Source organism: Theobroma cacao, chromosome 4 (genome assembly GCF_053813885.1).
Source record: "Theobroma cacao isolate CCN51 chromosome 4, ASM5381388v1, whole genome shotgun sequence".
Taxonomy (NCBI): Eukaryota; Viridiplantae; Streptophyta; class Magnoliopsida; order Malvales; family Malvaceae; genus Theobroma; species Theobroma cacao.
Window position 1 is genome coordinate 33,526,914 of NC_142642.1, and position 17,014 is coordinate 33,543,927.

Genomic DNA, 17,014 nt, shown 5'->3' on the forward strand with positions numbered 1-17,014 from the left:
TGGTATGCACCCCAAGCTTTAGGTATAGTTTAATCAATAATAATAACATTAAATGGTGAACAAAATTTTTCCACCACATGCTCACTGAAGTTTCTCCTCAGTCTTATCTCTTTTCTGAACTGAACAGGAAGGGGTACACTTCCAAGTTCAAAATCCTCAAACTACATTGCCTGCATTGCTGTAAAGAGTGTTCACAAAAATTCTAAATACAGTATAAAGTTTTGAGAATGTGGACACCATAAGTCATTCAGGTTGCAGCCACTTGCTGCTCCTGCAGTGCAAGCGGAATAGCTGGCCTCCAGGTTGTGCCGTTAGGAGAGTCCATAAGAGCGATCCCCACAACAGCTAAATCTTTTCTAATTGCATCTGATTTTTCATAGTCTTTGTTCTTTCTTGCCTCACTTCTTTCCTCTATTTTTTGTAAAATTTGATCTTCTGTTAACTTCGCCCGCTGTAGTGCCATTTCTTTCAGCCGCTGCAGTGCCTGCAGTTCAAACGGTTTAATGGTGAACCAAATATAGGCAAAAAGCATACAACAATAATAAGGGAGCAAATGAAAATGATAATTGAAAATTGATTGGGAAATGGAAGTTCTTAGATTATGCAAAACAAAATCAGATCATATCTCATAAAATAACTTGATACTGAAAAAAAAAATTCTTACACTAAAACTCTGCAAACAGAGCAATAATTGACATCAAGTCTTTACCTTGGAGTAACTAGTCGGCATCAGCCCCAAGACACTTAGAACATTCCTAATTATCTTTTCTAGAGCAGCCACTGATTCTATGCGCATTGCTTGCTTCTTCCCCTGAAAGGATCACTGAATGAATTATAAAGAATACAAAGATTACAAAATAATATCAATACCTTTAGTGACAAAAAAGACCCTAATTCACAAGGAATCAACAATTAAAAAGTTTCACGTTTGTATCCAAATTTGAGAAAAATGAACAATATGGGTTCATAAAAAATGGAACCCTTTCATTTCATCCTAAGGATGGTTCGGAGTTGAAAACAGTGATAAATGATTCCATACGCTCAGGACCACTGATTCAAATCTAACTATAACCTCATATCAAATCAATTCTTAACCATCAAAGTTTATGTGAGGCAACATACTTCCCTTATGGATAAACTACAAAGAAACATTTTGAAGTTACATATACAACGTTTACAAATGGATAAAACAATCATCTTAAAACCTGATACCTTACGAGTATGTAGCAGATCATTGATGGTTTTCAATGGGTCAGATAATGCAGCCAAAACAACTGGAGTGTGGAGATCATCAGACATGGAAACCAAAAAGTCATTATGGAACTTGTTGATGACATTTGAAGTCTCAGGTGGAATGGACCCCTGAAGCCTTGTGTCATGCTGGCTCAGTGCATTTTCACAATCATGTAGTGTCTGCAGCCAATTGAATCACATCATAAATCACACAGCAGGATATATGCTTCCATCAGAATGAATCAAAGAACATATTATATCAATGCAGCTAAACTATTTCACAGTTTTGTTTGTAGATAATGCCTATTGTTGCAAATCATTCAACATCAATGTTAAATTGCTACATGTATCAATTCAGAAATCTATATACCTCCAAAGGAAACCTATATCAGAAACCCAAAGACAAAGTATCGCTAAGCCCTATAACTGTGGCAGATTAATCTAGGCAGAAATACAACATGGTGGAAAGGAATGTGATTGACAAGGTCCAGTGGTCCAACAACTTGCACACTTATATCTTTGTGCACATGCATGCACACAAACACAGAAAGTGATGGAGAGACTGAGCCACCTGATACATGTAGAAAATACGTTCCGAAGCACTTTCAAGTAGCACATCAGAGTAGTTGATTGGAGATCGATAGTGGGTCCCGATTAAGAAAAGTCTCAAAGCCAATGGATGATAAAGATCTATAACCTGAGAAAGTAAAAAGGTTAGCAACATAAGAATCTTAGCAAAGTTATTAATTACTCAAAAGTAGAATAAAAATAAAACAAAAAATGTCAAAGAAGATCACAGCAAACCCTACCTGCCTAATCGTGAAGAAGTTTCCTAGGGATTTGGACATTTTCTCAGAGTCAACAGTGACAAAGCCATTGTGTATCCAGTAGCTTATATTACTATGTTTGCATGCAGCACAACTTTGAGCAATTTCATTTTCGTGGTGAGGAAACACAAGGTCCATCCCTCCACCATGTATATCAAAAGAGTGACCCAAATAAGCAGCACTCATGGCACTGCACTCAATATGCCATCCAGGTCTTCCAGGCCCCCATGGACTCTCCCAAAAAGGCTCCCCTTCTTTTGTGGACTGCAAAAAGTTCAGAATGAATTAATGAAAAGCAATATTTCATCATATTTAAAACTATAACGAAGCTAACTTGGCTGCAAGCATAAGTAGACCACATGGTTTTCCTATTTTCTATCAAAAAAAAAGAAAAAAAGATGCACCTGTCTTTAACATTTATAATTGGCAAAGTTGACATAAATTCAAGATAAACAATAATACTATGCTAAATTGAATGAGTGAGAGAAAAAATAGTTAACCAATCTGCAGAAAGTAATATAAGTTGATTATAATTCTTAAACATGTGGTGCACAAGAATATTTTAATAATGAGCTTTAAGGATGTATTTAGGGATATATTCATTTTCCAAAACTGAAACTTAAAAGAAAAACAAAAAGAAAATGGATTTTGAAGTAATATTTACTTATTTAGTATCTCACTGACATAAAACTGTTTTCTCCAACTTCAAACCCACCAAAGTTTGCAATACCATTTAGGAAACCAAGGACTGCCTGATCCATCCCACTCTATAACTTGAGCTGTGGCTCAATTGCCCAAAGTTCACAACCCATCAATGCCTGGTTGTTTGCAAACAATGAAGTGAAACTATAATCTCAGTCTACTAAGAGTCAGGCACATTATGTGATACTCAGAACATATTTTCAACTTATAATGATACTATATAATGCATGCATGACACAGGTATGTTATGCTTTTGACAGAGCTTGCCTTCCATAATGCAAAATCAGCTGGATTTCTCTTCCTTGAGTCCACAGCAACACGCTCCCCAGCTCGATTGTCTTCTAATTTCCGCCCAGATAATTGGCCATAATCTGGAAATTTTTCCACCGAGAAGAAAACATCACCTTCAACTCTGTAGGCATACCCATTATCAAGAATCTGTTCAAGGTAGCACATTGTAGATTAAAAAAAAAACACATTCAGCTACAGCAGAATTCAAAAAAAACCTGAATTTTAAGTTAAAACAAGAAGCAATGCCTGTCTTGACATTATGAAGCAATTCGTTAAATAGGCTAACTGTAGGCCTTCTATTACAAACAAAAGGTTGTAATTCATAGCCCAAATAACTGTCTCATTAAGGCTGCAAAAATAATCCCAAAATGGCATGAGCAGGCGACCCTGTAAACTTTATCATTAACAAGTGCAAGATTCACATTCCAGAAATATAACACACATTGCTTTTTTTTAATTCTCTTCCCCAGCAAACTTTCTTCTCTCTTAACGATTAGCATATAGCTCACATGAAGAGCAAGAAAGATAAACAAAAATTATGAATGATGTTTGATACAGTACTATCATAAACGAGTTTATCCCAAGAATTTTAGAATGAGATGTAATATTTGAATATTTACATCATTCCCTGCACTTTTGAATATATCAAGAGCACCCATGACAAGGCAATAAGCAAGTATAAAGTGGCAGCATGCAACCAATGCACTGCAAAAGGATTACAGATAGCAACTTTTGCAAGAGCTACCAATATGGCATGCCAAAGAAGACATGTTGAAAATGAACAAAAAAAAAAGCAATCATGAGACCAGAAATTACCTGCTTGATCATGTCAATGATTTGAGGCATGTGATCTGAGACACGAGGTTCAACAGAAGGGGGAAGACAATGAAGATGCACCATATCTTGATTGAACTCATCACAGTAACGTCTGCTCAAACTGATTGGATCCTCCCCCGATTCATTTGCTCTAGCAATTATCTACAGAATTTGAAAAAGTGCAGACTCAGCTATCCTGTCATATCAATTAAAAGAGAACAGTCGGCATCCAAATCTTAAGGGCGCTATAAAATAGCTACAACAACAAAGTTAGAATTTTGACAGTCAGGAGTAGAAGGAAAAAAGAGAATAACTTAAAAGATACACTTTTGCAAGCAGCAAAATTTGATGAATTTTTTGTCATGTAGGTTAGCAATGACAACGGAAATCCCATTTCGTTACTTCTTATAAATATCTAATGAAGAAACAAAAAAACCTCTGAAAAAATAAGAAACCATTTTCTTATTACTTCTATGAATTGCTTTTTGTTTCCAAATAAAGGCAAAAAAACATTTGGATGCAAAAGCAAACAATAATTTAATTCTTTTTGGATAAAAAAAAGAAGCAATTATTAAAAGCAACAGCCAATCAATGCCCTCAAATACTTAATTACTAAAAAAGATAATTCACATAAATTTCAAGTTTTACAGACACCACACATTCTACAACTATACACGAAAACTACAACAAGCCAACCTCGTACTTGGTCCAGCAGGACAAAAAATATGAAGCTAATTAAAAATAAAGCGCTATGTATGAAGACTAAACTGACCTTGTCATCAACATCGGTGAAATTCCGAACATAACAAACTTCATATCCCAAATGCTTAAGATATCTGCCTAATTCCACAATTTCAACCCATTAAAAAAAATCAAATTCCCAATTAGTACCCAAACCAATTATATTAAAATAAAAAAAATTACTAAATCAATTTGGCAAGGCAGAGAAGGAAGACCTGTAAAGAACATCAAAAATAACATAGACACGAGCATGTCCAATGTGGCTGAGATCGTATGCGGTGACGCCGCATACATACATCCCCACTTTGCCTTCCACTTTGGGCTTAAACACTTCCTTCTTTTTACTCATTGTGTTGTGCAGCCACAGCTCTGTTGATGGACTCGCAGGCTGGTTGCCGTTCGTTTTGTCCACACTTTTGCCATTGATTAACGGCTGAGATGGGCTCAAAGAGCTGAAACAGCGACGGATTGGATTTCTTCTTCTTGGGTTGTTGGAAGAGTGAGTTCTTAGTTGGAATGTGCGGAGTGAGCTGGGGAACGAAGAAAATCTGATGGAGAGAAGAGGCTTGTAGCACGTTAAGAGAGTGCCCATTTGCTATACTTCCGTTTCAGTTTGAGTTTCGAGTTTTGGGGCTGGTTCTCTAATTATCTACGGAGCTGTTATGGTATATTACACTCACACCGAATTTCTTGTATATACCATGAAGAGATGCACCGTTTTTGTCTTTGGGTTGAAGTCTTAAAGGAATAAAAAAAGAATAAAAAAGAAGGATAGAAAAATAAAAGGAGAAAATAGGGAACATAAGAGAAAGACAAGCAAAATAAAATGAAATTGAACCATAGAAAAACATGAAAATATTATAATAAGGGAAAAATTAAACTTTTTTTTCCTTTTTGAAAAAAAATTCACGTGATTGTTGAAAACTTGGACTAACATTTTAGTTAATTAGTACGCTTTTTGCAGTTTTATAGAGATCAAATCCATTCTTAGTAATTAATTTCCTATCCATCTAAATTAAAGTTCAAATGTATTGCTTATAATCAAGCAAAAACTTGTTGAAATAATCATTTTGTGCTTTTTTTTTAACCTATCATGTTTTCTCAAGATTATAGAGTTTATTTTAAAAGTTTTTAAGTCGAATTACAATATAGGAGAAGTGAAATTATGAGACGAAAAAAGATTATCTATTATTATGTACTACAAAATATTATGTCTAAATTTTTTTAAAGATATTTTGATATAATATTTATAAAAATTCTTCAATTATTTAATAAAATTTAAATAAATCTTTTAATTTTTTATTATTTTCAATTAAGTTTTTAGATTTTTATTTTAAGTTATACAAGTACGATTGACATGTCACTAGCCGAAATTTAAATCTAACCTTCTGCGGTTTTAAACTCTGAAAATATAACTTAACTAAGTTTATAAATTATGAACTTACGTTTTTAATCCGAAATACGTGGTGGAAGATCTGTATTTATATACTTAAAATTTACTTTATCTTTTAGATATGTGAGAGCCGTGATATTTTACCCTATTTAATTATGTAATATCCTCGTTGCACCGACTCTTTTACCTAAGAGAGTTTTACACTAATCTGGATTTACCTCAACCCTTGTGTTTGGGTTTGCTCTAATATCAAATATCAAAGACCGAAACTTAAACCCAGCTTCATGTGGATGGTCTTAAATTTTAAAAATAGAATTTAAATAAGCTTATAAATCATGAACCCACATTCTTAATATCAAATACTTGTCTAATAAATGATCGAATGTTTATATTTATATACCTAATGTCTACCTCATTTCTTATTGACGTAGGATCTCTGACATAACATTCACATAAAAATAAAAAATATTATAAGATCATATGACCATACTATCACTTATTATGACATGTCCAACATGTTATATAATATAAAATAACAAATGATATATTAATTAATAATTACAAAGATAAATTTGAATCAAAATAAAAATATAAAGATTTAATTAAATATAATAAAAAATATAAATTTATTTAAATTTTTTAAAATAATTTAAAATTTTTTTAAATATTCTACCTATTTATTTTTAATTTATAGTAATTTTTGAAAAAAATAAATACTAGATAGTAAATACTACTAATAAAGATTACAATTAAACAAAATCTCCTTTTTTAAAAAAACAATAATCAAAATCTTTAAGAATAAATAATGAAAAATAATATTTCAATGAAGTAGGATATGATAACACTTTATACTTTATTATTTTAACACAATCACTATTTATGTGAAAATATTCTTTTACTTGTAAATAAGACTTTTGTTCCTAAAAAATGAAACTTGTTGCACAAATATATCGTCAAATGAGAAGACGAATGTTAGGAGACAAACAAGGTTCAGTGGGAGTAGTAACTTTCACCCGAAAGCGCCCAAGCATCTGACGCCGTGGACCATCTCAACCGATCCCTGGGACCCACCTCCCACGATCCAATTTATCTACGCTTTTTCTTTTTTCTCCTCTACCCAAAAAAAGTTTTGCGTTTTTTTGCCTCCTAAGTCCTACCAGAAAGGAAAAAGAAAAAAAAAAATTAATGCAACGTTTTCCCGGCGAACACCTCCTTATTTTACAACGCCCATAGGGATAGTCCTCCGCACAGTAATCGAAAACATTGACAATCCCGATTCTCGCTGAAAAAGAAATAACAAAAGGAACACAGAAAAGAGGGGAAAAAAAAGGAAAAAGGAGAATGGTGGTGACGACGACGGCGAATGACGTGTCATATGGGGATTGGAACGAGACAAGAACGTGCGTGGTGCTCGGAGGCCGAGGATTTTTAGGGAGAACCCTTGTCGCCAGGCTGCTGAGACTGGGAGGTTGGATCGTCCGAGTCGCCGATTCATCCTCTCACTCTCTGCAGCTCGATCCTTCCTCCGCTTCCGACTCTCTCCTCTCCGATGCTCTCTGCTCTGGACAAGCCTCCTTTTGCAACGTCGACGTTCGCGATACTTCTCAAATCATCAAAGGTAAAAAGAAATTGTTTTATATATATATAAACGTTATTATACGATCACTATTCGTATGTATGCCTCTTTACATATGATATAAGCATTTCGTGCTTGTGTGTGTATATGCATTTCGGTTACTGTAGAACTGCCAGAAAAGGAAGCTTGATCAGCTATTTATTTATTTATCTATATTTTCAAATATTTGGTGATTTTAAGTTTTTTTAGCTAAGGATTGACTTTGCGCTGAGCATTTTTTGTTTAAAATTGCTTGAATTTTGCATGATTTTTCCTTTTTTTCTTTTTAATAAAAGGTTTCGTTGATTTTTGCTTTCTACAAAGTTGCAATAAAGTAAACGCAAAATAATAGTTCATTAAAAATGAACAAATGATTAAAATTTAATAGCAATTATAAAATATTTAGTCTATATAAAAGTAAAATCATACATTTTGTTATCTAAAAATTACATTTTTTATTTTTTCAATAATGTTGTTTGCTTTTGTATTTAAACACTTTTCGATTTTTTCTTGGAAATGAAAAGCAAGTAGTAAAAGCAGCAACTAAAGAGTTCCTTGCTTAATTGAAATGGTGGCTTTTTGTCCATTTACTTTCTTTTTTTCTGAAATTAACCATAAAAGAGAAAATTCTGAAATGATTTTTCTTCCCCAAAGATAAATATTACTGGATGGATTTAGTTTTAGCTGGAAAGAATGGAAAATTAAGGTCTATGATACCGATATTTAGTTCCTGAGAAACCATGACAAAATGTCAGAACTGAAACAGTGAAAAATGCTAGAGTTTAGTCAATCTTTTTGTTTATGTTTTCCGTTCACAAATTAAGCATGGAACTAATGGTCTTACGGAATTTATTGTTTTCTGTTTGGTTGCAAAAAAAAAATTGAAAAAGAAAGTAGTATCTGAATACTCTTTGTTAAGAAACGAAACTGGATACTGAGACAGAAGGAATCTATTGAATTCACATATTTTACACATTAGCTTCATTTTCAGTTTTAGAATGTTCGCAACAATGAAAATGTTCAAGAAATTGACTCTGCCTCTACAATTCACCTCTTGCAGTAACTAAAGGTGCAGATGTTGTGTTTTACATGGAACCATCAGTTTTAAATACGCATGATTTCTGTAATTGCTACATGATCATAGTTCAAGGTAATGGGTCTTTTCTTCCCTCTTATGATGGGTATTTTCTCCCCCTCTTTTGATGTTGTCAATTCATAATTGTATACTCGATTTTTAAAATGATACTTTGTGTTGATAATATGTTCAGGTGCAAAAAATGTCATTAATGCTTGCCGGGATTGTAAAGTTAGACGACTCATATACAACAGTTCTGCAGATGTTGTGTTTGATGGTTCACAGGATATACATAATGGTGATGAATTGTTCACTTGCCCAGGGAAAGTATGTTTCTTATTGCTGCAATCTGATGAAACAATTTGGATTTTGAGTTACAATTTTTTCTTTGCTATTTGTCCTTTTGTTTATTGATGCACCAATACAGTTTCAGGATATGTTGATTGACCTTAAGGTTCAAGCAGAAGGACTGGTCCGGTTAGCTAACAATATTGATGGTCTTCTAACATGTGTACTTCGCCCTAGCAACATCTTTGGACCTGGTGACACACAGTTTGTGCCTTTGCTAGTGAATTTAGCCAAATCTGGTTTGGCAAAGGTTTGCGAACTGTCTCAACATCACTTTATTTGTCTAGAGCTGTAGATTTACTAGTATTATTAATTTGGAACCAACTTGATCATAATGGATATTTATACATTGGCAAACAGAATACGGACTGAAAGTGAAATAAAGAAATGAATCTTTAAGAACCTCTTCATCTTTAGCCACCGTCTCCCATTTTTGGATTTATCTTGTGTAAAATTTATGCATCCTAGATTATTGAATGCTTTTTGGCAATGTGCAGGTGGTTGTCTGTTTGTAGAATTCTATTACTTGTTTTGCTATTTTGGAAAAATAATCATCTATTCTTTACTGTCATGGAACAGAGAATATTTCTATTTGATCCTTTTTATAGTAACAGGTTTTCTCATTTCAGTTTATTATAGGAAGTGGTGAAAATATGTCTGACTTTACCTATGCGGAAAATGTTGCTCATGCTTATATTTGTGCAGCAGAAACTCTAGATTCTCGGATAGTCTCTGTGGCTGGAAAGGTACTCCTTAAGAGTGTTGTTAGCTATTCTATCATATTTTAATTTATATGAACCTATGCATAAGGGAGATGATCTCAATATGTAGGCTTTTTTCATCACGAATCTTGAGCCTGTGATGTTCTGGGATTTTGTGTCTCTCATCCTTGAAGGCTTAGGCTATCAAAGGTAAAGTGTGCTGATTTTCATATGTGAGGAACTCTGCTATATCATACTAATTTACTTGATTTACTATGCTGTAGATTAATCAAATAACATGATTGTGACATGTAATAAGATTTACTTTCATTAGTAAGACTGTTTTTCTAATAGTATAAATTTCAAGTGTTGCCACAGCATAGCTACCTAAATCCCCTGCACTTCCCCGAACCAAGAGAGGTAATGATGGGCTGCAGAAGGGAACAAAGAAACTGTGATTATGTGGCGGGCCCTTATTATATATTTGGATGCTTTGCTTTGGTCTTGAATTTTGAAATGAGCTGTTTATTGCCTATTCCTCAGCATAAAATGCAAGTTGGATTTTGCCATACAATTAGCAACAAGGATACTTAAGTAGGAATGTGTTTTCTTGCTTGCTTGGTAGTGGATTCCTACTTTTATGGTATACAAAATCTGTTGTTACATGTTTTACCATTCTGTTTGACTTCCTTCTCTGAATCCTTTTTTTTTTTTCCGTTGACAATTTATGTGGTTTGTCTTTCTGCTAGATTGGTTGCTGAAGCAATCACAAATTATTTTCTTTTTTATTTTTTATTTTTTGTTTTTTATGTTGCCAGACTTTTAACATTTTTTACCTAACTGGAGTTGTCACTTGCATTGCAGACCGTTCATAAAAATTCCTACTTGGATGGTTTCCTATAGTCTCTCACTTCAGCAATGTATATATGACAAATTGCACTTCAGAATGTATAACTATTCTGTGTCACCTCATTACTTTGTTCAGTTAGCTTCACGCACCAGAACTTTTGACTGCTCTGCCGCTCAAAAGCATCTTGGATACTCACCTGTTGTCTCCCTAGAAGTAAGTCTCTGTTGCTGCTGCTGTCTTTCTTTCTATGTCAGTGCATTCCTTTCTACTGTATGATATTCCCCTGACCTGTCCATTCTTTTGGAACTGCTATATTCTATAGAATATGTGTAGATATTCTATTAACCTGTAGTTTTTCAAGACTTATGTTAGGACTTTTCAGAAACTACAGTACTTTTTATCAGTTAACTAGCCAAGGATTGTATTGCTTTTGAATATATCTTTCATCTCTTATAGATTGGAAGCACTACTGCTGGTCTCCACTTCTAAAGCATCAACTGGATTTTAACTCATCAGTTGATTTGTACAGTCAATTAAACATTCTTGAGTTCAATTCATTCGTTTCCTGACAAGCTGTCATGTAAATAAGTTAACAATGCTAAGGCTTTGTTGTTCATATTCCTAAGCATATCCATTGTGATGGATAGATTGAAAATATTTGATGGGAAGGTAAATAGAGTGAGGTTAATTCTGCTTATTTCTTTGAACGTAAATGATAGGATGAAGGTAGAATCAGGTTTTCTTGTTGCTTTGCCAAATTTAAAAGGTAGAAGGAATTGAAGCAAGAAAGGGGCAGTTGGGCGTGGAATCCGATAACTGCTTTTGTTCTTTACGTCTTCGTTCTTTTCCTTCCGCTGAGTTCATAAGCAGAAAGACAATTTCCATTCCCTATTTGCTCTTTTTCATTCATGTTAGATTCTGTTCTTCGTTAAGAGATAGTTAATGTTAGATTTAAGCACAGAGTGATTGGATTCAGCATATAGAAGTGTGATTTGAAGGCTCTTTTTCTCATTGCCCTATTTTTTCAATCACAAGAAAATAGTTTATCAAGATCCAGTAGGGAGGATGAGTTTTTTATCTGAAAGTTTGACATCTTTTTTGTTTCTTGCTGCTGATAATACAGGATGGTGTCAAGTCGACCATTGAATCATTCTCATGTTCATCCAAAGACTCATCTTTTATGAGATACAGCAATTATAATGAAAAATCCAAAGCAGAGAAGCTGCTGGGCAGTGGGATAGGTATTCCATTATATGATTTTTTATGCAGAGCTCCATAATGGCATTGCATAGGAATTTTTTCTGAAGCTTATGCTTAGCCAACGAATTTTAAGTAGCATCCTTTCAGTGAGCACATGGTCAATTTGTTCATAGATTTTGATCTTGGAGCTGTTTATCTCTTTTCCTTGCTATTTTAGCCACTGCCCTTATGCCTGATTTTCAAAGTTCAGGTGCTTTCTGATGCATGCTAACACGTCACAAGATTGTACAATGGGAAGAATAGTTGAAATTTTATTCTTTCTTTCTTCAAATGCTGGTGACGATTTTTGGGTTTGTAACTGTAACTGACAGGCTATATGGTCCATGTTAACTTCAGCCTGAAGCCTAAGCCAATGTTTCACAATCTGTACAATCAGATAGAAGCATAGAACAAGATGCACCAATCTATCACTAATTGAAGACTTAAGACATTATTATTGAGTCAGCATCTTTTCTTTGGATGCAACCAAGTAGGCTTCTGTAAATAAATGAGGCATGATAGTGCAATTTTCGCTGTATAATGACGTTGAATTGCTTTGCTTCAGTTGCGGAGATCTTGCTGTGGAGAAATGAAAAGAGAACATTTACATGCTTCCTCACTCTGGCTTTGGTATTTTACTGGTTCTTTCTCTGTGGAAGAACTTTTACCTCATCTGCAGCCAAGCTTCTGCTGCTAGTTACAGTTGTTCTTTATGGATATGGCATTTTACCATCAAAGATGTGAGTATTGGTAATTACATGCCTTGGTTGTTTTATCATTATGGCATTTCATTAGGCCTTCTAAGATGTTTCATCTTCAATTTGCTACAGTTTAGTTGAGCCCCCTTTTTTTACACATTGATTCATTCTGTGTGGAATGTGAAATAGTAGCTCAGTCCTCATTTCCCTTGGTTGTCCCATTTCACCTTTTTCTTATCCAGTGTCTGTGTTCAATGCCAAACTCTTGTGATTAATATCCTCTTGCTCTTACCTATCTTTCTTCCCATTCCCCTGTTTTTGCTTATGCTCTGGGTCATAAGAGATGGCGGGGGGTGGGTTTGAGGAGAAGGTTTTGTAATTTTTCATAGTTTTTATAGTTAAAAAGATGTTCTGAAGTACTTATCATGTTTCCCTTGGTTCAGAGTTAATCAAGTTCGCTTTTACAATTTCTGTGAACATGACTCAACCAGGCTTGCTTCTTATACAGTAAAACTAGCTTATTAGATGCCACGTCCTTTTTGCCCCCTAAAGCAATTAAAGAATGCAGTTTGGTTGTTTACAAGGAATAGAGCACCTGACATACCTGAACCTTTTCTTTCTCTCTGAAGTATTTATATTCCTGTTATTAACTTTAGAAATTTGCAAGTTTAATTTTTCCTGGAGTAATAAATTTTTGGAAACATCTTTTTCAGACAAGCACACATGCATATATGTCCATTGTCTCAATTATGATTGCCTTTGCAACAGATGTGGTTTTGCTGTTCAAAGGATATCTTCTTCTTGCTTTAAAATCTCAGAATCAGCCGTCAGAGATTCTATCAGATCCATATCATATATGTGGAATAAAGGAGTTCGTAATATCAGATTGTTGGCCAAGGGAGAGGATTGGAGCAATTTTTTCAAGGTTTGTATAGTGATGGCAGTTCTTTTGTGATTTCATGCATTTTTAAAGTCTTCTATTGATGAGTTAAGTATTATGGGTTTTTATTCTGTAACATGTATTATATGAAATCTCCAACCTTGAACTTTTCCTTGTATGTGTCTCCCTGAAACTCCCATTGTTTCTGTTGAGTTCTGGTATCGAGGTGCATGCTAGTAAATTGTTTTTTAAAAAAATGTGCCACTATAATGGTCCATTGCATCCCAGGTTAAATCTAATAAAGTTATTGGGTTGTTTTTGTGGTCTAAAGTTTTAGTTTGAATATTATTTCCAAAGCTTGTGATTTAAGGAACTTTTGTGCTTAGGATTTAGGATTATGCCCATATAAAACCTTTGAGTTATTGGGACTTAATTGTGTTGATTTTGAGGTAGTTTATTTTATTTGATTAATGACTTGTGATGGTTGAAGGCAAATTCTTTATTATTGTTCTTTCTTTCTTGTTCCTATCCTTCTTCACGCTTTACAGCATCAAAACTACTTCCAGAAATCCTGATGTTTTCTTTTCTATGGTACCCCAACTAAAACCTGTGCATATCTCTTTATCACTGCCAACTAACTGCACCAATTAATTATTAAACCCCTAAAATCTTGCCACTGCCAGAAATTTTCCTCCAAACTGTAGTATTTCTTCCTATGCTACAACTGCATACCGTAAAGTCCTAACTTACTGAACCTAAACCCACTACAAAGGTCTTGCTAATGAGTGAGTGCCCCAAGGAACTTGTTAAGATTATCGATCAAAGAAATAGGAGTATGTTTTACTCAGTGCATAGGAAATAACTACATTTAGAGTTAACCATTAAATGTGAAATATTTTTAAAAAGGCAGCACCCTAAAAAGTGACTTTAGGCACTCATTAGCATTTGCCTTAATGAAGTCTGATGTGCATTGTTATTAGGTGCATCATGCACCTTGATTGTTGGAGTAGGATGAAAAGAACATGCAGTTTGGACATATATATACACATGAAAGATATGGGATAGATCCCAGAGGGAATTAGAAGTGTCTCATTAGATATGAGACCGGTTTCCCTGTCAAAAACATTGAATTTGCTACCTTTATTGCATTTCCTTCTTTTGGTGACACTATCTAAGACTAGAGCTTCTTTGGTTTCATCTATTAAAACAAAAGCAAATAAATACCTTCGTTGATTTCTCCTCACAATTTTGCTGAAGGACCAGATTTCTGTAACAGTATACTTAGATCCCTTGCAGAGATGGTTTGAGTTTAGAAAACAAATATTGATTGTCATTGACTCCTTCATCCTATTATCTCCAGGCTCCAACCCCTTGGAAATGAAGAATAACACCAAAACTCATTTATCAGCCATACATGCATAAACTGCCCAAAACTCAATGTGGAGAATTTGCGAACTTTGACTTGAAGCAAACTAGCAAAATACGGACTTCCAATTTTTTTTGGTTGATTATAACTGGACAAGCTATGCATAAGTCCATATAATGCACAATGATGAGCATAATATCAAGTTCTATGATGAATATTGCTTTACCTATGCAAGCTTTTCTTCTATATTTATTGAACTTCTGACTTATGCATGTAATGTATTCAGGCTGTGGTTGTTCTTTATTTTGTCATGTTGATTCTGTCTTATTCGATGGCGGTGCTTATTGGCATTGGTGAGTAACAATTTACTTTTGCCAATAAATGACAAGTTGTTTTGGTTTATCCTGGTATTGACTTTGGAAAATAATTGGTAATGCAGCTCTGGTTTTTGCCTTCACTGCATTCTTTGTTTATGAACAATATGAATCAGAGATTGATGGATTAGGGAAGGTTCTGTGCTGTGGTATCATGGGATCAAAAGGATTGTTGATGAGGACCCTACCAGCTTCCATCACATCATTTCTTGGAAACTACAAAATTTTGGATCAAGAAAAAGCTCCTGCTGTGGTAAAGGAGTGGAAATAGCCGGATCAAGCGCTTGGAGTATTTTAATTTCTGTAAGTGATCAGCTATCATGGTTAGACTTGCAGAAAAATTGTTTTCCTCGCAAAATAGAGAAGGAAATGGGGTCAGTAGTTTAATCAAACAGCATAAGTTCTGTCCCTTCTCCATTAATACCAATTGTTCATTTTGAAGCAAAGTAGGACATAGGGATACATGCACATACAAAAACGTTTCTGTAGCACATGTGGAGCGTACTAGAAAAAAAATGTACTTTGACCTTTGCTTAGCAATAGTTCATTCTAAATCTTCATGTTATCTGAAATATTTCTACCTGGTGAAATGTGGCTACTGGGCAGTAGTAGCTGTGTGAAGCTACATTGTACCAGTGACTTCCCCTTTTGACAAATGATTCCAGATTTCAGATCAAAGCTCTGTATCGAGCATTTTCATTTTCACCTATCTGCCGTGGCAGGCAGTGGTGGCGGTGTGCATCGCAATCATTTCATTCCAGGTTCCCTGCAATGGTGGAAGGTGGACTGGATAGGAACTAGAAAGGAAATTGGTGACGAAAAAGAAAAATTTTATTCATGGAAACAGTTCTACCTTTCAACATTTTCCAAACTAATTCCAATATAAATGGAATTGGATTTTGTGTCTGGGAGTCTGATATATTGTTTCAAAGGTGCAACAGGTATTGATTTTAAGGTAAAAAGGGATTTAGGATTTTTAAAAGTATTCGTATTTTTATCTGAAAAGGAAAAGTAAGGAAAAATTAAAGAAGAGAAAAAATAATTTGAAAAAAATATGTATTGATTCAAACTTTTCATTAATCTGACATAATTATTATTAAGATTGGATTCATAAATACTCACATGATAATTTTTAATTATGACTAAGTTTATGGTTAGCATGGTATGAACAACCTTACCCAGAATTTAATCAAAAATTATATTTTATATTTTGGAATTTTTTAAGTAAATAGCTTCATAGAGTTATGAATTGTTTATCAAACTATAATCATAAAAATTAATTTAATAAATTTAATAGCTAGATATGTACATATCAATTCATTCATAAGGTTTAAAAACTCATTCAATAATTACATAAAATAATACTAATCGTTTATTGCATAAAATATTATTTAATTCAATTTAGAGTTCAATTGGTATTGCTATTTGAATCACTTTTTTTCTTAAAAAATTATAGTTGTAACTGAGTTGAATCACTTAATAGTTGCTATTTGACATGGTTATGTGAAAGTTAATATGGTCTAATGCATCATATGCCACTGGAGCTGAAAATGTGAGTTAACATTGGTTTTAACAACAGTTAAATTTATGTTAGGATTAAGAATTAAATTGGACCTAAATTAAAATTTAATTTAAAATTCAATTGGTATTGTGATTTGAATTACCTTGCTTTAAACTCTTACATTTTAATTAAATCTTTAAATTTTTGTTTAAATGTAAACAAACTTTTAATTCTAATGAAAGTTTATCGTCCTCTTACTCATTGTCAATCGATTTTTTTTTTCACCCATGTGACACATAACTTGGTGAGCTAACATGACTTTGTGGAAGTTATTAATCAAAATATTGATTTTTTTCATCACATC

General features: G+C 33.8%; 2 protein-coding genes across 4 annotated transcripts; one reads left to right on the top strand and one right to left on the bottom strand.

The window, feature by feature from the left end:
• On the bottom strand, positions 1-5,253 carry LOC18602448 (Cysteinyl-tRNA synthetase, class Ia family protein). 3 transcript variants are annotated; one of them, XM_018120471.2, is made up of 9 exons: positions 4,826-5,253; positions 4,642-4,705; positions 3,870-4,031; positions 3,030-3,200; positions 2,043-2,324; positions 1,805-1,930; positions 1,213-1,413; positions 710-811; positions 1-484 (listed from the first exon to the last, which is right to left on the bottom strand). In XM_018120471.2, exons 1-9 carry the CDS (start codon positions 5,200-5,202, stop codon positions 248-250), a joined length of 1,722 nt encoding a protein of 573 aa, XP_017975960.1. In that variant the 5' UTR covers positions 5,203-5,253; the 3' UTR covers positions 1-247. The 3 variants fall into 3 exon arrangements, with proteins under 3 accessions (XP_017975960.1, XP_017975961.1, XP_017975962.1); XM_018120472.2 differs by having other exon boundaries at positions 4,642-4,709; positions 4,826-5,201; XM_018120473.2 differs by lacking the exon at positions 4,826-5,253 and having other exon boundaries at positions 3,870-4,065; positions 4,642-4,707.
• A 1,850-nt stretch (positions 5,254-7,103) lies between these two features.
• LOC18602449 (3-beta hydroxysteroid dehydrogenase/isomerase family protein) lies at positions 7,104-15,721 on the top strand. The gene is made up of 12 exons (XM_007033833.3): positions 7,104-7,621; positions 8,679-8,768; positions 8,887-9,020; positions 9,121-9,291; positions 9,671-9,787; positions 9,873-9,952; positions 10,607-10,805; positions 11,716-11,833; positions 12,397-12,571; positions 13,298-13,454; positions 15,062-15,128; positions 15,215-15,721. Exons 1-12 carry the CDS (start codon positions 7,345-7,347, stop codon positions 15,418-15,420), a joined length of 1,791 nt encoding a protein of 596 aa, XP_007033895.2. The 5' UTR covers positions 7,104-7,344; the 3' UTR covers positions 15,421-15,721.
• Positions 15,722-17,014: the final 1,293 nt, after the last annotated feature.